This window comes from Ipomoea nil, unplaced genomic scaffold (assembly GCF_001879475.1).
Source record: "Ipomoea nil cultivar Tokyo-kokei standard unplaced genomic scaffold, Asagao_1.1 scaffold0261, whole genome shotgun sequence".
NCBI lineage: Eukaryota > Viridiplantae > Streptophyta > Magnoliopsida > Solanales > Convolvulaceae > Ipomoea > Ipomoea nil.
Window position 1 is genome coordinate 83,549 of NW_017616689.1, and position 20,653 is coordinate 104,201.

The 20,653-nt window shown below is 38.2% G+C and overlaps 1 protein-coding gene across 1 annotated transcript; it reads left to right on the forward strand.

Annotated features, from left to right (window-relative positions):
- Window positions 1–8,006: 8,006 nt before the first annotated feature.
- LOC109147388 (L-arabinokinase-like) lies at window positions 8,007–9,170 on the forward strand. The gene is made up of 4 exons (XM_019295046.1): window positions 8,007–8,286; window positions 8,669–8,799; window positions 8,880–8,961; window positions 9,111–9,170. Exons 1-4 carry the CDS (start codon window positions 8,161–8,163, stop codon window positions 9,168–9,170), a joined length of 399 nt encoding a protein of 132 aa, XP_019150591.1. The 5' UTR covers window positions 8,007–8,160.
- Window positions 9,171–20,653: the final 11,483 nt, after the last annotated feature.

The following is a 20,653-nucleotide window of genomic DNA, read 5'->3' on the forward strand; positions in this document are numbered from 1 at the left end:
ATTTCGTTTCCGCCGGAAATCAAAGGGTTTTTTTTAAAAAAAATTTTAATAAATAAATAACATTGTTTATTTTTTGTTTACAAGAACATTGTTTATTCTTATTTATATAATGAGTTAATTCTAGCAAAGGTCCTCCAACTATAATGATTTTTCAAATTTAGTCATTGTCTTTTAATTTGGACAAAATTGACACTTGACTATCAAAATCTTTCCACCATTGGTTCTTCGGTCATCTCAGTGTTATTTAGATGTTAATTTTAGGGGTGTAAACGCGAAAAACCTGAATTATATATATTCAGAATTCAAAGTATCGGTTACAAGTAGTATCAAGTATATATCAAACGGGAAGGGGTACAATCTCTGTATAGGAGAAGTCCTCTGATTCTCTACTAGAAGTATGCCTATTGGAAGTGTGCCAAATCCAGAATATGCCGAATTGGAAGTGTGCCGAGTTCAGAGTATGCTGAACTTGAAGGAGTTCCTTGTTGGAGGTATGCCGAGTTCAGAGTATGCTGAACTGGAAGTATGCCGAGTTCGGGAGTGTGCCGAACTGGAGTAGTTCCTTGCTGAAGGGCCTCCAGAGTTAGTAGCTTGTTCCTCAATGAAGGGTTAATATGCAGCTTGATCTTCAAAGAAGGGCTCCCGGTGTTCAAATGGCGTGTTCCTCAGCGCAGTATACGCACTGCGGGCGTGTTCCAGACAATATCTTGGCGAGATTTCGGCAGAGCTTCGATATGCAGATTTCCAGAGCTCCCATTCTTGAAAATGAAACCACTATTTATAGTGGTGAGTGTAGAGAAGAAATCTCTAACCAACTCTATCCTTTGGATAATTCCTAATTTAATTTAATTATTTTAATTAAATTAAGGAATGTATCGGAACACCATTGCGTCCAGGTTCATCATTTCATCAAATTTCAAATAATATCAAATTATCCAATTTCCTTTCAAAATTATATAATCCACATATAATTTTGATGGGCCAAAACCAAGTCAAACCCGTCAATTTAAGCAGCCCAATTGATCCAAATAGGCTGGTCCAATTTCATTAAATATTCCATCATCTTGGGCCAAATAATCCAATGTCCAATTACTCTTAATTAAGTAATTAAACCAATTAAATATTTAATGGGCCATTTAATCAACCCAATTAAATAAATATTAGTCTAATTAGCCTAATTAAAATAATTAATTATCAACCGAAGCCCAATTCTTAACATAAATTAATCCAATTAAATTTTCAATGCCAAGAAGGGGTAAAATTATCATTTCATTACTTGGATTGTCTTCTTCCTCACCATACAAGCCAGAACAACATGATAGCAGTCGATGACGTTGCTCCTCAAACTCCCGTCGACGATGCGACTTGGAGTCGCGGGCAGCGGACGGTGGGTGGCAGCAAGGCAAGGCAGCGACGGCGTAGCTGGTTTGCAGGTATGGACTTTTGTCTTGCTTAATCTGTTGCTTGACCCCTATCCACGTATATTATATTAATATTTTACAAAATCTGCTATTTTTTTTAAATTAAAGTCTTCGATAAAAGATACATATCTCTTCTATCTGCACCATAAAGAGAGCCAGTGCCGGATATTGGGTTGTGCAAGTTGGGCTACCACAGAGGGCCCCAAATTTTCGAGGCCCAATATTTCATTTTTACCTAGTTAGTTTAGAAATAAAAATAAAAAAATTTCATTTAAACTTAATCCATAAAGAAATGGTAGGAATATGTGTTTATTGTATTTTAACTTGGAGATCTAAGGTTCAAAACTTGTGCACACTATTATTATTGTTATAATTGTAATTTATATTATTATTATTATTGTTGTTGTTGTTGTTGTTATAATTATAATTTATTCCATAATATGTCTTTTGGCTTTTTCTTTGCGCACAGTAACATTTTATCACCTTCTTCTTCTTATTATTATTACTAGTAATTCACCCGCGCGATGCACGGAAAAAAATTATGTTATTATAAATATAAATAAAAAATAGAAAAACTAAAATATTTTAAATTATTTTATATAATAATATTTTTGAGCTTCCATTGGTCAAGTATTTATTATTTTTATAGAATACAAAATTACAATTAAAATTAAAATTAAAATTTTGTATGATTATTATAATACCTAATTATGTGCATATTCAAATAAACTTATAGAGAGAATTTACATAATTACATTGATTTATTCTTAATTGTATTTCATCTATATTATAATTTTCACAATACGAATAATAACTAAGATAATTACATTTGGAAAGCAAATTTCAAATTTTGTATGTGTAAATTTAAACTTTAATTGAACACATTTTTATATGATTATATAATATATAGCTATTTTATTTTTTAAATGTTGTGCTTTTTTTTTTTATAATAAAGGATGTTGTGGCATTAATTGTAACATTAATTATTTTCCAAACCATATAGCTTTATTATATAAAGGATTATTATTATTATTATTATTATTATTATTATTATATTTTTACCTGTGCGTTGCACGGAATAGATTTGTTATAATCTTTAATGTTATAAATATTGTAATTATGGACATTATAGTGTAAAGTTTGTAACAGAAGCTTGTAATTATTACCATTATGTCATTCTTTATTATCTTGTAAATATATATACTCTTGTAGTAGAAAGAGTGCCTAGTGAATAAAATATGATTCTCCCTACATCTTTGTCTAGTACTTTTCACTTTTTCTCTCATCTTCTATCCTGCAAATGATTCATCGATTAGGAGCTAATGGCCAACTGGCATCTCGCTTACAACACGTTATCAGCCGCTCAATCCCAGTGAACGGTATGTTCATATTTGAATAATTATATTCTGAAAATTTCATGCATAATTCTATTCTGGAAATTCAGTCAATCTATTTGATGTTTGTATGCTTTCGGATATTGTTTGATATGTGATGTGTTTATATCCTATGATACATATCCTATGTATATTTGTTTATGCACTGTGTTTGCTCAATTTTTGTATACACATTGAAATGTATGAACATAAATTGATAATTTCTGCCTTGAACTGTCAAAAAAAAAAAACGAAAAACAAGACAAATGTTTTTCAAAGCAAATTTTTCGAAATTTTTACTAACTCGGAATTTTTTTCGACACCTTCTAACAAATTTTTTCTCAGCATGTATGTTTTTCGAAAAATTATAAATCAAATCAAAATCATGCCATATGATTATACACGTGCATTTTCTGAAGTTTTTGTATACACATTCTGGGTATATATTTTTTCGCACGAATATATACATGATTTCCGAGTGATTAATTCACCCAGCTCAGGATCAAGAAAAAACCCAAACCAAATCTTAAATAAAGATTGGTTTCATACCGATCTGTCTTCCGACGACAGCGGTTCTGTGCGATCGGCGATCTGGCGACGCGACCCTCCGGCAGAGGGCGACGGTGTCTCTGGCTCTGCGTCCCCAACATTCGCAATCGCTTCCTTTTTTTTGTTTACCTAGCCGTGCATCTTGGCGGCGGTGCAGGCCAAGGTCCTTGACAGCTCCATCGAAAAAAAAAAGGCTCATCGATCTCCACCAAAAGCTTCAATGGCAGAAATAACAAATCAAATATCTCAAAGGGAAATCCCTCTGGTCTGGAAGACCCACGTGGATGTGTGACGCCCGGATGTGCGACACCCGGTCTCATTGTCGCCGTTCTCTCGCCCTCTGGTCTCATTTTTTTTCTTACGCAGCACCTTCGATCTTGGTCTACTGACTGCTGCGCTTCTGGTTGCCTTTTGTTTTGAAAAGAGGGTTCTTTTTTTTACATAATTGGACCCTAGCTTTTGGATTTTCTTTAACCAAACAAAGCTTTTGGACCTCTTCGGCCCAGTTCATTTTTAAAAAAAAAATGTTAAATAAATTTATATTTATATAATAATTATAATATGTGTTTTGGGTTAGTTTTGGGTCCCTTTTTATAATATTATTATATTTTGGGCCTATGATGATTTAACCCTTTATGATATACATATAACATATACATGTTTTATTTGGGCCTAATTTATATGTATACATAGATTTGGGCTAGCAATTTGATTTCTTTAAAAAGCATTGAGAACTATATTGCTTTCAAATTGCCATTCAATTATTATTGAATATGCTCAGACTTTAAATTGCTATTTTGTGCAATTTATTTTTGGATAATATGATGACTTCATATGCATATTCTGTCTTATTAGCATAATATAAAGTTTTATTATTATGCGAATTATTCTTTAGAGGTGGACCTTCGTTTTTAGCCAACTTTAGTATATATAATTTTTTTTTGAAAAATCTCGATTTTGGCTGCTATCATCAAGTGTGAATTCACCGAGCTTGGTTTCAACGGGAGAAATTACTTAGGAGTCCACGAGCGATGAGGCTTTGAAAGCTAAAAGACCTAATTTTTCCTCGCCACCATCTGAACCATGACCTGAAAAATGAATACCTTTTTGAAAAGGGACCCATATGCCTTATAGAAATCCCTGGAGGATAGTTTTAACTAGCAAATATTCCTAGCCCTTCCTTAGACACAATTTGACTGACTTAACTTGAGATTTCAAGATTTTAAAGTCAGTGACTGATTAAGATTTTAAAGTCAGTGACTGATTATAATTTAGCTTTTCACAAAATTGTGTCCCAATCTAACTTTGCACCAGTGCCCGAAGCACACAATGTTGCTCAGTCATGCAACGCCAGGAGGGGCCAAAGAAGAGATCGCCATAGGAATCAAGGCAAAGGTGGCAACAATAACTCCCGAAACCATAATACACAACAAAATGATCAAAACTCGTTGAGGACAACCACTTTCATACAATTAGAACTCTGGCCCAACATCAAGTATGCTTCAAGTGTGGGTGTATAGGGTATTGATCAAGTACGTGCCACACCTAAAAAGACGAATATGATATAGTATCTTATGGATAATGCCTAATTTTCAAGTTATCCTATGAACTTCGTCCTTTTTTCGACGATTATTATATGACATTAAGCATTAAGGCGGCGGAGCACCAAGTACCTTATGCTCATACCTAAATGGCTTAGCTAATTAATAAAGTTATGACTTATAGCTAAACCATTATTTAAAAAAAAAAAAATCAATGTGCCGGATACTTGGTGGGGAAATGCAATATTTATGCAAAATATTTCGGCACACTGCATATCCTTATTCCCCCTTACATCTAATACGTGGTTTTCAAACAAACATTTCCCAAATCTGCGTTTCTATTCGTATGAATGCAGTCCATCTTAATGACGCTGACTGCGTGAAGATCGGTTCACGGCATTAGGGGGAGATATGATCAAAATTGAAATAGAATGCCGAGAAATTTCGTGAAATGAAATGATCTTCAAAAATTAAATCCACGTATCAATTAGATTGAACTTGAAGTTCAGAAAGAAATCTGCCAAATAAATCTATTTCATAAAAAGAGTGACTAGGTCCCATACACATTTCCCAAAATTGGACCATATATATCTATCGATACTCCTTGACGCCAGAAGTGCGGGAGATTCATTGGGATAGAAAAATAAAGAATCAACAAACAACTAGATCTAGTAAAGTTTTTTTTGTCACTCTTGAAAACCCTTAGAGCTCTTGAAATATTAAAAAGTTATATCTTTAAGACGATCGTCCAAGACAACGAGAAAAACCCAATAAAATTATAGGTGCACCAAATATTCATAATACTGGGTTGCGGAACAACCAGATATAAATATCCGGGAAATGGCTATAATCTGGTTAACTTTGAAAATTACTTTTATATATGGGAAAAATTATTGAAAAATGTTTTAAGTTGTCGACAACACAATTGCCTTCAAAATTGCTCATATTATATGACAATCTGGATCAAGAGCTAGGTGCCAGAAGCGCCTAGATTGATTAACGTATAAAGAGAGCAATTGAAGGCATAGCTCGACTCGCTAAAATGGATATATTATGAAGCGAGTTTGTAGCTTATGGGTTCACGCAGAGACCCTTTTCAAATATACTCTCCCACGTTAAATGGCATTAAGTTCCGCTACATAATACAATTGGCAGAATAATAAATTTAGATATGCAGTTAAATTTATCTTGAAAAAACCTAATGGATTTATAATTCCCGAAATGAGAATTTATTTAAGTATTATTAGGTGCCATTATTTACTCTTTAAAGAGTTGCGAATGGGGTTATTATCCTCATATAGAAGGAATAATATGTACCATTATGTGCTCAATAAAGAGTTGATAATGGACTTATTTATTATCTCAGTCAGTATTTATGGTGTAAACATCAATGAAATATATAAAGAGCTTAATGATGTTAAGTTATGAGATGAGATAACGAATAGCAAACCAAGGTACAAATACTCATATTGATGCTTTTCGGCATGAAGCCATCATATAGGTTACAGATAAAAACGTATATAGTTTTTTCATGATATAAAATACCTTGATCCACATGAACTCCAGAAGAGTAATAAAATATTTGTTCAGAAGGTTTGCTCCAGTGACAAGTTAGCAAATGTATACCTACAAAATATCCATAAGGTTGATAAGTGTAGGTAAAGAAAAGTTATTATATTTAGGGGGACCAACAAAATATAAACTATAAATATTTTCATTGGTCCAGATGATCATGAGAGAATATGATAAATTCTAATGACAATCATGAAGATTGTACTATATCCCCTCTCTACACTCTACTGGAAAAATGACTTTACTTTAAGCTATTTAGAACTTGAAGATTGTTATTTTCAGGGGGAGACGAAAAGTACATTCACTCGAGTCAATCATGTAGATTGGGTCTTAAAAAGACTAATAGTTATACTTTTTGCAGCATATACATACCATGTACTCTTTTCCTCACTAGGTTTTTCCCAATGGGTTTTCTAGTGTGGTTTTTAACGAGGTATGAGTATGATATATTAAAGGGGGGAGCTGTATATAAATACTTAAAGAGACAAACCCCAAAATCCGGAAGATTATGCCTTGAAGGCTTATGGTTGTACTCTTTTTCCCTTAACTATGTTTTTCCCACGAGGTTTTCTTAAGTTAAGGTTTTTAACGAGGCAATCAGTATGATATATGAATTTACAAATATGATGTACTCTTTTCTTCAACTAGGTTTTTCCCACGTGGTTTTCCCAGTGAAGTTTTTAACGAGGCAAGATCATGGATAAATAATGTCCAAGGGGGAGTGTTATAAATATTGTAATTATGGACATTATATTGTAACGTTTGTAACAGAAGCTTGTAATTATTACCATTATGTCATTCTTTATTATCTTGTAAATATATATACTCTTGTAGTAGAAAGAGTGCCTAGTGAATAAAATATGATTCTCCCTACATCTTTGTCTAGTACTTTTCACTTTTTCTCTCATCTTCTATCCTGCAAATGATTCATCGGTTAGGAGCTAATGGCCAACTGACATCTCGCTTACAACATTTAAGAATATTTTAATGAATATACAAATATAAATTATAACAACGAATATTATATAGTGCAATTGATGAAATGGGTTGTATCGATTATGTTTTTTTTTTTATGTTATCCTTGCTTGAATTCGAGCAAATAATTGCCCAATTATCCGTGCAGTGCGCGTGCAATGCACGTGCGATGTACGGATAAAATTTTTTATTATGTATTTAGATAATAAAATTGTTATTATTTCTTTAATCCTTTCAAAATTTGCTAAATATTCATTCAAATACGTGTGAATAAGTATCAATGCAGAACACTACTGAAATTTTTTGTAGAGCAGAAACGGACATGGGGGACCGTTTCTACATTAGAGAGAAACAGTATCCCCGAATATGCTTTTCCTTGGTTGATATCCAATTAGAATAGTATAGATTAGAAAAAATTACGATATTAATTTTAAAGATTTTGATTTTGGTAGGGTCTCATTTTTTTACCCAAACAGGACCACAAAAATCTAAAAACCGGCCCAGAAGAGAGCCAAGGCTATTTGGGTAAGCTGTTAAGGTCTTAAGCATGATCTACTAAGTTGGCTTGAAACAAAGAATAAATCTCTCCTCATGTCTAGTATACTACTGCAGCCCTCCCTGCTTGCTTCATATTCACCATGATAGTTAACTAGTATTCAGTAACTGTAAGTTTATTGTTAATCTTAGTAGTGTCACTGTCTTTTTTATCGGATTCCTTCACACTTACAGATGCCAATCAAAGAGGCCTGCCACGTTGCTGTACAAACAATTCATCCAAGTAATCAGAAATTGTGGAAGCATGCTCAGGCTCGACAACAGGCCAAAGGACAGGGACCGACCCCAGTCCTGCAAATTGTATGTAATTTTATTTGGGTACATCTGAAGGGAATGGGGGACTGAACCTAAGACCTCTTAGTTTTTGCAAGTCAAGTTAAATGAAAGAGAATGCACCTGCTTGAAATATATGTAGTATGCATTAATATATTATTTTGTTGATGGTTATATTCTGAATTGTGTGATTGACTTTGAAATGCCATCACACCCTACCGTAACAAGCTTTTATTTCTAATATTATTAGGATTAAGAAGTGTATTCTTTTAGAAAGTTCTACAGACTTGGTGTGCAGCTTAAATTCCATCCATTAAAAACATTGTATGAAGTGTGTTATAGCTTGGCATGTCTTTTGGTTGTTAACCTCTAATAGATGCCTTGTTCTGTTAACATTTGTCCTTATTAGGTATCATATGGATCAGAACTAAGCAACCATGGTCCCACCTTTGACATGGATTTATCAGATTTTTTGGACAGGGAAGAACCAATGTCGTATGAGAAGGCAAGGGAATACTTTTCCCGAGATCCATCTCAAAGGTTTTTAACTCTTCTGTAATCTCTTTTGTACTGACTTGTTGATTGGATGTTTATGTTGTACTAATTTGATTCCTGTTTAGATGGGCTGCATACGTTGCAGGAACAATTCTTGTTTTGATGAAGGAACTAGGAATTCGCTTTGAAAATAGTATTAGCATGCTGGTGAGTCTATCTGCTAATTAGGAGCTTGGCATTTTGTTTGAAAATTTAGTGCATTTTCTTCTGTTTTTTTTTTTTTTTAATTATTATTTTTAATTTTTAAATCGTCTCTAAAAATTAAATTAAATGTTGATGGTTATATCCATTTTAAGAGATTCATGTTTATGTCTGAGGTTATTATGTTGATCATGCAAATTGGTGTGAGAGACTGACCGCTAAGGTGAAGCTATCTTATCAATGAAGAATTTCAAGAAAACAAAAATTAGTATGCCTGTGGTTTTTTCCCTGGCAAGATTCATTATGCATTATGTCAATAACTGATGGAGTTCAAATAGTGGTTTATATGTTACAGTTTCCTGCCTTGTTGATTTCTTGAATTGAAATGCCAGTACCTCAACTTGGTTAAACAGTCTACCTTTTGAATCATATCATTCACTCAATATATTTTCCTATCAAATTGGAGGATACCCTTGCATTCTCAAATTATAATTTTCCATCAGTTCTGAACCATTCTCAAATCAGACGCCAATTCCGCCGGAAAACCAGCTACGCCATTGCTGCCTCGCCTTGCTGCCACCCACCGTCCGCCACCCGCGACTCCAAGTTGTTGGAACAACCATTCAATAAAGAAGGATTTTTCACTTAATTTATTTCTTCTCCTAATGTTTTGGAGCTGCCTGAATAATTCCTCTCTTGTTCACCAAGACGTGGCTTTTATTCAGGATCCATTACAGGCCATTAAAATAGGACTATATAAGACGTGGCTTTTATTCAGATCCATTACCTGCCATTAAAATAGGACTATTTGTGTGGTCTGAAGGGAGAAGGTTGTTGAAACTTTGTACTATAAAATCCTACTTCCAGTTCGAGCAGAAAAGAAACACAACAGGGCTTCTCCTTCTTTGTTCATAGCTTCCTCCTTATGGGTCTGAGCATAACACTACATTATTAATCTGTGTAGCCTGTCGAAAGCATGCTGGAACCGTCACTGGAAAATTTATGCTTTTAAGGTAGTGTTTTAGAAACACGGTACAAAGTTCCATTTCCTGTCTATCTTGAATTCCTATTCGTGTTTCGTTGTCATACACCTCTTTCCGGCCTGTTCAAACTTCGCATTGGCATTGTTATAGCACAAAATACTCAACACAAGTCGCGTCGTCAATAGGAGTTTGAGGAGCAACGTCATCGACTGCATGCTATCATGTTGTTCTGGCTTGTATGGTGAGGAAGAAGACAATCCAAATAATGAAATAACAACTTTACCCCTAAAATTAACATTTAAATAACGCTCAGATGACGAAAGGACTAATGATGAAAAAATTTTGATAGTCAAGTGTTAAATTTGTCCAAATTAAAAGACAAGGACTAAATCTGAAAAATCATTATAGTCGGAGGACCTTTGCTCGAATTAACTCTTTATATAATTAATCCAATACTATTTTTGGTTATTGAAATAATACTGTTTTTGCTTAATTATTTTTTAATTATATTTAAAATTATTATTTTATTATTTATTATAATTATAATTATTGTTATTCTTATATTCTAAATAAAATAATTAAAATGTTTAATTATACTTTTCAAAAAAAATATTTAATTATACAATTATGTTCATTTTCTGGAAAATGAAACATAACACAGTTTTCCATAATGCAACCAAACAACCGAAATAAAAATATTTTCTAGAAAATAACTCATTTTTCAGAAAACATTTTTCAAAAAATATTTTTCATAAGTCATCTATTGCTTTCCAAACGGACCATAAACTTCTAGAATAACTTCACTAAGCCAACAAAAGACGTTAGTCTTGCACAAGATAGAGGCAAAACAATTTAGCCGAGGCAGAATTTTTCAAGGTATCTTTCGATATAATGATGTATATAAATGTAAGATTATCAAATTTTTCAGAGCTAAATACAGTATCAGTTTATTCACATACACGGAGATCTTCCTAAATAGCAAATACAATAGTGAAGTAGAAATGCATAAAGAAAAAGAAAGGAAGAATGGTACATCATAAAATTTCAATGCTCAAATAATAAACATGAGAGATATAAAATGTGTAAAACTACAAATTTATCAGTTCAAATCATGATAGGTCAGTGTGGTTAGCAAAGAGTTCTATACTTCTATACATCTACTTCCAAATTCTACTCCTTACTTGTACTCCATGACATGGCCAATAAAAATTGGATATTTTCATCATGTGGGTCCCAGAAAATGTGTCGATCTATATCAAAAATTTGTGAGAATGAGTACAAGTTGAGAGTAAGAAATGGAAGTACACGTAGTATTTTCCGATTAGCAAAAAGGAGACAAAAGTAAGAAGAAGCCTATGGTGGTTTCCATACAAATTCAACAATTGCTATGCGTGTTGAATGGTGTATGTTAATCACCAAGTAACCGCAAACAGTGGACCTACGTTTGGGATGAGTTTCAATTCAGAAATGGAATATGCAATTCAAGGAGCAAAACTTTGTAATATTTTATACCAAAAGAGCTACATACCTGTCCACAAATAGTTTCAAAAAAGAGTTTGACATCTGCTTGAGTAACCTGAATTTGAAAGAATATAATATACAACCTTTAATCTTTGACTATTTTTTAGCAGATGTTAAGCAAACTCATCAAAACTAAATATTTTTAAATCCTTACTTACCTTCTTATCAATGTTTAATTTGTACAATATATAGTTCTTGCACACATCTCCCTTTCATCTTCAGACTAAACAGCCCAGAAGAAGATAAATAAAAACAAATAAAATAAAAAAGGGAAGTAAATAAATTGATTGCAATTAAATGACATAAATGCTTTGTCCCCTGAATTTCCTTCTAGAGCACAGTATTGCAGCCAACTAAAAGAGAAAAAGCAGTATAGCACTGAAAAACCAATACAAATCAAGGGGGGAATTAAAACCCATAAAGAAATCAAAGCAATGGTTCTAGAATGCAGAAGAAATAGTCTGAAAACACAGTCAAAGAAGTGCAAAAGATCATGACTTCTATCCCAGATTCCTCCTAATCAGATTCTTCTTAGTAGTATTCTCCCATATGTGATATACTCCATATAAAACCCTAGCAAACAAATTAGTTAAGTCTGTAGATACAGGATCGGAATTGAAGAACTGATGATAGAAAACAAATTAGTTAAAGCATCGATCACCATGAATGTACTGTGCATACAAATTAGCTAAAACATAACGTGCATTCCAGCTACAAATTAATTAAAGATGTAATTCCTCAGGTCAGGTTGAATTATATTTAAGTTTTCAGTATTAATTAATTAGCTTTCGCTTTTGCTCTTGGCAATCTCTGGGGTGCTGATACACAAAAGCAGGGTTTGGAGTAGATACAGAAAATATCTCGATCTGAGAGTATAGATAATCATTTTGCGATGCGAGGATGATGCATGGATGTAGAATTACAGCGGGTAGGTTGTAACCAATCATATGATTTCAAGGAAGCTAAGAGCGAGTTTCAGAGTGAAATTAAAGGGGCATGGATGCGGATGAAAGAACAAGCAAGTTTTAGTGTTTTTGTGTACCACATCGGCTGCGTTTAGGCGTGGGAAGGCAATGAGTGTAGCATAAAAGGAGAGGCCAGGAGGGAGCAAAAATCATCTTTGCGCTTGGGGCAATGACGCAGCTAGTGAGGTTCTAACCGAGGCGCGTCTATTGCTGGTTGAAAACTATTTCCAAACCCCCTCTATGGCTTAGGTTCACCCTAAGCCTTAGAGAATTTTTGGAAGGGGCTTCCTTACTTGGAAGTTCTACAATTCTAGTTTAAACTTATTTATTCAAAATTTTGTCTTTATTTTTAAATTGGTGGTGGTTAAATTTTACCTATAGGGCGTTTGGTTGGAGGGAGAAATTATGTGGGAAAGGAATTGAAATTTTATGGCAGTTGAATTATTGGGAATAAAGTGGGAATTTAAATTTCAGTGTTTGGTTGATAGGAATAGAATGTTGAATTACTGGGAATAAAGTGGGAATTTAAATTCGGTTGGTTGATAGGAATAGAATTATTGGAAATTTCAATTCCAATGTTTGGTAGAAAGGGAATAAGTAGTGTAAAGTCAAAAATGTCCATTATTGTTGTTAGACATTAATTTTAAGTTAAAAAATGAGGGGTAATTTTGAGTCATCACTATCTTTTTTTTTTTTCCAGGAATTAAAATTCCAGGGGGGGACATTGGATTTTAATTCCATAAAAATGGGGGAATTGCAATTCCCTCCAACCAAACTACGGAATTTAATGGCCTTTGGAATTTGGTGGAAATTAAGTGGGAATGGAATTTAAAATCCCTCCAACCAAACACCCTGTTTGGGTCTGAAAAATGAGTACAAAGATCTATGGCCCTGTTTGTTGATATGTAGGTTAATTTTGATTTATTTGATCACTATTAATTGTTTGATTTACTTAAGTTATCAATATAAGTGTTTGGTTAATTAGCTTTTTGCAACTTTAAAATGCTAAAATTCAAAAAACTACTCTAACTTTTCCAATTAGCTTTTTTTTAAAAGAAATTATACCAAACAGCTACTTACCAAACACTTGTCTACAACAGTTAATGTTATTAACTAGTTCTACAAGGAAAATAATGGAAAAATTGTCGCACCATATCATTTTTTCTTCTCATCCCCATGGAAAACAAAATCCTTGATTAAAATTCTTGGTCCAACCAAGAATTTTGTTTTCCTGCCAATAGAAAATGAATTCTATGAATCAAACACCAAAAAACAATATTTTCTTTCACTTTAAGAAAATATTTTTCATGGAAAGTCTTTCCCATCCATCCAAACATCCCCTCAACTCTTGCTTCAACAGTGATTAGTAAACAGTAATAGAGCATGAATTAGTAAACAGTAAAGTGCAATAGCATAACTGTAAATAAATTAATAAGAAACCGCAACATTTTTAAAATGAAAGTTACATCGGTCTTCATTTTTTCACATGTCTCATTATACTATCTGATAGTGTTAATTTTCACGTAAGCGGTAAATAAACTAAGATTAGACCAATTAAAGCAAATAAATGTCTTTTATTGATCAAGGTGAAGGTCCTAAGTACAATCTAAATGGCTGTTCCGAGTACCGACTGACTGCGGTCGGGATGCTCTGATAACAACCTGTCGATCGTCCAAAAGCCCCCCACACTGTTGCCATCGCGGGTATTTATAGCCGCGAGGCCGGAGACACAAGTCCGGCCGTCCGGCATGTCGCCCACGTAGCAACCACGTGTCGTCCTCCCGGGTGCCCTGCCTGTCAGCACGTAGCGTTGCCACGTGTCTCTTCTCAGCTCTCTCGCTTAAGGGCTACCGCTCGGTGGTCGATAACGCCGGTCGGGTGATGTCCGGTCGGGAACCGACCGGGTTCTTCTAAGAAATCTGACCTATAACCTGCACAAACAAGAACAAAGGGACGAAGGCATGTCGGTCGGGATATTCCCTACCAAGAGCCCCCCAGCCCGTGCCTTTTTGATCGTCCGGGAAAAAACGGGACGGGATGAAGAAGCTCAACCGCCCGCCGCCAAACCGACCGGCCAGCTGTCATTCCCTCGCGCCACGTGTCGACGACTGCCGGCCTCTGCGACCGCAACGGTCACCTCGGAGTCAGGAGCGGTCGCGTCACGCAAGTGGATTGGTTTCCCGCCCAAATGCTCTCCTATAAATAGGCCTTTGAGGACTTCATTTGAACTTTTCCCAATCTTCCTGAATCGGTCGGTACACTCAGAGCGTCCCGAGCGAAGCATCTCAGCAGATCGGTCAAGCAAGTAGCTTTCAAGCTTTAGTCTCTACACTCGGTAAGTCTTCTGATCCTTAGCTTTTATTTCCTGCTTTACGTTTCCGCATAGCCAATTGTAGGCAAGAACTGACCTCGAACCAAACATCCCGAGTCCCAAACTAATCCCGACCGGCCTTTAGGTAGACAAAATGTCAGATTCAGATAGCCAGAACGTATTGATCGCGGACTATGACGATGAGGTCGAACAGATCAGCGAAGAGGTGGACATAATGTCCTACTCACCAGAGGTCGTTCAACGACCACAAAAGGCTTCCGACCGAGCCCCCGAGCGACGAAGGTCGTCGAGCTCGTCTGGGACGTCAGGGTCCAGTTCGAGCGGATCGGGAGCTCGAGCAGAGATAGCGGGGAGACGTCAACGAGCGGGCAAGATGTCCCAACCGGAGGCGTTCGGGACACGCCGACTGGGGTTATTGGTGATTACCCCCAAGCCGAGCCCCGAGAAGACGATCGAGAAAACGTTGCAGAGCCGGTCGGGGAGGACCCGGCCAAACCGGCAGTACCGGCCGCAGGCGGATTTGAGTTCTTGAACAGCGAGAACGTCGAACGTCAAATGAGTAAGCTGACGAAGGGAGAGGCAGCCAAGATCGCCGCGACACTCAGGGGTCAGGTCGAGTTCGACACCAGTCGCCGGCTCGGGAACGTCATCGAGCGCCATCGGGGAAAGTGGATCGGGATGCACTACGACTCCTTGATGGCCCCGATCACTTTCCCCTTCACAGCCCTCTTAACAGCATTCTTGGGCTACTATCAAGTCGTTCCGGCACAAATTTGCCCGAACGCTCACAGGATGATAGCCTGTTTCCCTCAGATATGCGCTCGGCACGACGTGGCATGCACAATGGAGCTGTTTAACTTCGTATACCAGGTGAAGGTCCTCGCAGCCTCTTATGGGGGCGGGTTCCTAATGACCCAATCCCAAGCCGAGATGTGCTCGATTGAGAGTCTACCCGGGAACAACCGGGGGTGGAAGAACAGGATCTTCTCGGTCAAGTATGACCCCTGGATCCTCCCGGTTGAGAGGGCTTGGAGCACTCATTTCCGAAAGCAAGTCACACCGGTCGAGACCCGAGCTCTCCGGGATGCGGTCACAAAGATCTCGGGCGAGATCTACGAATACAAGATTTTCCGGACGACCGAGAGTTACGAGGCAGCCCAATTGCCCGCGCCGATCTATGACCTGACCGAGAAATACAAGCCCGAGACGATGGGCGTAACGATCGCAAAGGCGCCCGCTCGGGTCAAGCGAAAAGATAAAGGTCTAACACTAACCAATCATCCCCGACCCTAACACCGCGAACGCTCTTTATTCCCGGCCTAACCAACTTGTGTTTATCTGCAGGAATGGCCGCGAGAGGTCTGGATGACGAAGGCGCAAAGTCGCCCCCCCGGGCAAAAATATCGCTCAGGAAGAACAAGACCCCGACTGGGTCATCGGGTGGGGAACAGATACCGACCGCCCGACCCTTGGGCTCGACCACCACAATCACCATAGCCGAGGGGGGTGTGGTTGATACGACTGACACCCTGATCACTCGGGTGGGTACCCGCAAGGGTAAGGAGAAGGCGGTCGAGAAGGGGGCCGGAGAAACCGCTTCGCTGAAACGCCAACGGAGGCAAAACAGCCCGACCCCCGAGGTCGGGGTGATTGCGGCCGATGCCTCCGTCCTAACACGGATCAGCAACCTCATGCCGCTTCCTTATGATGTGTCGAAGATGACCCCGACCCAACTGGCCGAGAAGCTCAGCCGCGACTTGGTCGAGGTATGTAGAGGCTGTCATCTTGCTTTAATTGCTTAACTGCTGCTGCTCGGGCTAAATCACTCGATTTTGTAGGCTTCCCAGGTGGGTCTAGCTCTTCAATGCCAAGGGTTGTTGGCCAACGAGGCCACGACATTAAAGAAAGTCGCCGAGCGGCGGCTAAAGGAGGTAGGCGATCTGTCGGCCGAGCTAAAAAAGGCCAAGGCAGACCGGGCTTTAGCGGAGAAGACGGCGCAGAAGGCGCTGAAGGAAACCGCCGATCGAAGGCCCGAATGGAGAACCCGGCCGAGATGGCCAAGTTCTTCTTCCGAGACGTCGAGACGGGCATCAAGTTCATCCGGGAGATGCGGAAGAACCTGGTCGGGGACGAACTGATGTGGGAATTCGGCCGATGGGCCTTCAAGGCCGGACAGCGGAAGATGAGGGAGAAAACCCAAAAGAACATGGAGGAGGCGCTCGAGGGCGAAAACCTCCGACTGGTCCTGACAACTCTCCCGACCGCTGTCCCCGATCCCGGTGAGGCCCCGTTTGGCCGAGAAGACGAAGTGGCTGCTGAACCGAGTGGGGCTGCTGCTGCCACACCGAACGGGGTTGATGCTGCGAAGAAGTAGATTAGTTTCTTCTTCGTTGTTTTTGCTAAGTGAACTCGATCGAGAACCCGGTCCCTCTTTTGTACCGGGCACAATCTTGAACTTTAATGAAATCTTGTTTTGTTAAACTTGAGTGGCTCGTAATTGTTACGCTTTATTTCCACTTGCATGTATGTCCATCTTCTAATGCCCGACCCTACGACCTTATGGCCGAATCGTGCACATTCCGACCGAATGGCCTACTGGCCCGTCAAGATATCGAAATTTAGTGGCCTGCCCGCTCGGGAGTTTCCCGACCTTCAGGCCTTGTCGAAAATTCAAAAAAAAGTTTGGCCTCTTAGCTCGGGGTATTCCCGATCACTAGGCCTTCGAAAAAGTTTGGCCTCGGGGTGTTCCAGATCATTAGGCCTTGAACACTTCGTTCATCCAAGCCCCCACACTGTTGTGCGCTTGAGGCACGAATGGGTGCAATAGTGGAAAGAAGTTGGACGGATCGGGAAAATTTGCTGTAGCTCTGGCTTTCCCAATAGTCGGCGTGACCCGAGTGTCCGCCGAAGATGAGCGCATTAGCCGGTCGATCAATTCGCCCGACTGAGTTGTAAACGGCTATTAGAGCCAATTCGAGAGATGGCTATTAGAGCCAATTAAGTTGAGGGCTATTAGAGCCATTTCGTTGCAAGCCCCTATCGGTATGAACCGAGGGAGAGGCGTTGGGTTGGGCGAAAAGCCCATCTTCCTTGTTGTTGCCGAACTTGATCGGGTAGATCCCGAGCACGACTGGTTGTGGAAGTTGATTCAAAGCAGCTTACTGTAGAATTAGAGAACCGATCGGGCCACCGTATGCAAACGGTCGAGCAATCGCTGATCGTATTTACATTAGGAAAATCCCGTTCGCAGACGGTTAGGAATATTTACAACAAATAATCTACGAACATTTAGTCGACGAATAGAGCCCACTCGTAGGTTGAGCCGCCACTTCGTCTAAAATTACAAAAAATAGGCTAATGCCTAAACATAACGAGGTGCTCGGAATTCCAAGTCCCCTCGATCACCCGACCGGTCGTCGTCTCCAGTCGGTATGTCCCAGGCCGTACTACAGCGCTGATGACGTACGGCCCTTCCCAATTTTGAGCTAGCTTCCCGCCTTCTAAAGGTTGACTGGATTCCCGTCGGCTTAGGATGTAATCTCCGACGTGAAAGTACCGAGGGTGGACCCGGACATCCTTTGTACTCTTGACTCTCTTCTGATACTCGGTCATACGCCGAGCGGCTAGCTCTCTCTTTTTCTCGACCCCGCCGAGATCCACGACCATCGAGTGTTCATTTTCTTCTGCATTGTACGTTCGCTCACGGGCGGTCGGGATCCATGCCTCGATCGGGAGTCGGGCTTCAGCTCCGTAGACAAGGACAAACGGCGTCTCCAAAGTCGCTTCTTTCGGGGTCGTCCGATAAGTCCACAAAACATAGGGCAACTCATCGGCCCAACTACGACCAGCCGAGTGTAAGCCACCGACGACCGGATATGGGTTGTCCGATTGGCGTTCTCCACTTGTCCGTTTCCCTGCGGGTAAGCCACCGACGATCGGATATGGGTTGTCCCGATCGTGGCTAAAAAATTCTGAAAATATTGCCACGTAAACGGTAAATAAGTGTTAATTTCCACGTAAGCGGTAAATAAACTAAGATCAGACCAATTAAAGCAAATAAATGTCTTTTATTGATCAAGGTGAAGGTCCTAAGTACAATCTAAATGGCTGTTCCGAGTACCGACTGACTGCGGTCGGGATGCTTTGATAACAACCTGTCGATCGTCCAAAAGTCCCCCACACTGTTGCCATCGCGGGTATTTATAGCCGCGAGGCCGGAGACACAAGTCCGGCCGTCCGGCATGTCGCCCACGTAGCAACCATGTGTCGTCCTCTCGGGTGCCCTGCCTGTCAGCACGTAGCGTTGCCACGTGTCTCTTCTCAGCTCTCTCGCTTAAGGGCTACCGCTCGGTGGTCGACAACGCCGGTCGGGTGATGTCCGGTCGGGAACCGACTGGGTTCTTCTAAGAAATCCGACATGTAACCTGCACAAACAAGAACAAAGGAACGAAGGCATGTCGGTCGGGGTATTCCCTACCACTATCGTTCTCATTTTGCATTAGTATATTCTTTGATTGATTTGGAAATCAAAATGATATTGGGTTGCTTGATCTGAAAATCAAAATATTATATGTGGAGTTTTTTTAAAAAGATTTTTAAAGAAGTGGTATCCGCAACACTTTCAGCATAGAAAGTGCGCGGATACCCTTGTTAAAAAAAATCTGTGTAATTTTTTATTTAAATGTGTCACAAATTTTTTACTTTTCGCGATAATTTTACAAGTGTCACGGATAGTCTTATACAAATGTAGTGGATGTGTAATTTTGTACTAGTGAAATATATGTAGTTTTAGCAATTATATTTTTTAAGTTGTAAAGTTATTATACTGTAGATTCATAATTTCTGTACTGTAGATTCATATATCTTTAACAACAAATGAAAAATAAAATTATGAATCTACGTTTTCAAAAACATAAAAATATAAAAAATTATGAATCTATAGTATAACAATTGCAATTCAATAGTTATGCTATGGAAACCTGTTCATCATGCGCATGGATCTACCCACCATGCGAATGATGAACAGGTTTCCATAGCATAACTATTGAATTGCAATTGTTATACCCTGCACCACGGCGCACAGTGCACTATGCGCCCCGCGCCTCCGGAAACGATGTCGTTTTGGGAGGCGCGATAGGAAGTTGACATGATTATGTATATTTGTTTCTACAATTATGTATATTTTTTATTATATACATTTTTTATACAATTATGTACATTTTTTCAATACAATTATGTACATCCGAATCAAGAAATTTTTGTGTATTATGTTAAGAGTTGATGTGTATTATGTTAAAAGTTTATGTATTATATGTTAGATTATGTGTATTATCTTTTAAAAAAGAGTATGTGTATTTTGTTACATAATTATGTACATTCATGCATACAATTATGTGTATTCTAGTATAACATTATGTACATTTTTGAACATGAGAATTTTTTTTAAGGAAAATTAACTGTCAAACACTGGGTAACGAAATTTCAAAAAAGAATAATAATAATAATGAAACGACATCGTTTTACATCTGGGCACATAATAACGCCTCCACTAAAGCTCGAACTCACAACCTTCCAAATAAAAATCCAACCCGAATACCATTAGACCACATAGTCCTGGTTGACATTTTGCAACCTATCTCATTATTTTACTATAATTTAATTTTTATAATACAACTTATTAGTTTATTGTCTTAATTATGACCTCTTTTATGTGTAAACTAGTTTTTTACGTGCATTGCGCGATTGAGATAATGTCCAATGTTTTTTTTTTTTTAAATAAGTACTTTAAAGTATATCAAGGCAAGATATATTGGAATTGTTCATGCATAGATAATTGAATGTTAAATTTATGTATTTAAATAGACAATTCTAAGTTTACAAATGCAAGATAATATAGT

Coding starts and splice junctions, on each gene's coding strand:
- LOC109147388 (XM_019295046.1), top strand. CDS start 8,161: ATGCCAATCAAAGAGGCCTGCCACGTTGCTGTACAAACAATTCATCCA. Junction 8,287..8,668: donor CGACCCCAGTCCTGCAAATT/GTATGTAATTTT, acceptor TGTCCTTATTAG/GTATCATATGGATCAGAACT. Junction 8,962..9,110: donor AAAATAGTATTAGCATGCTG/GTGAGTCTATCT, acceptor ATCCATTTTAAG/AGATTCATGTTTATGTCTGA.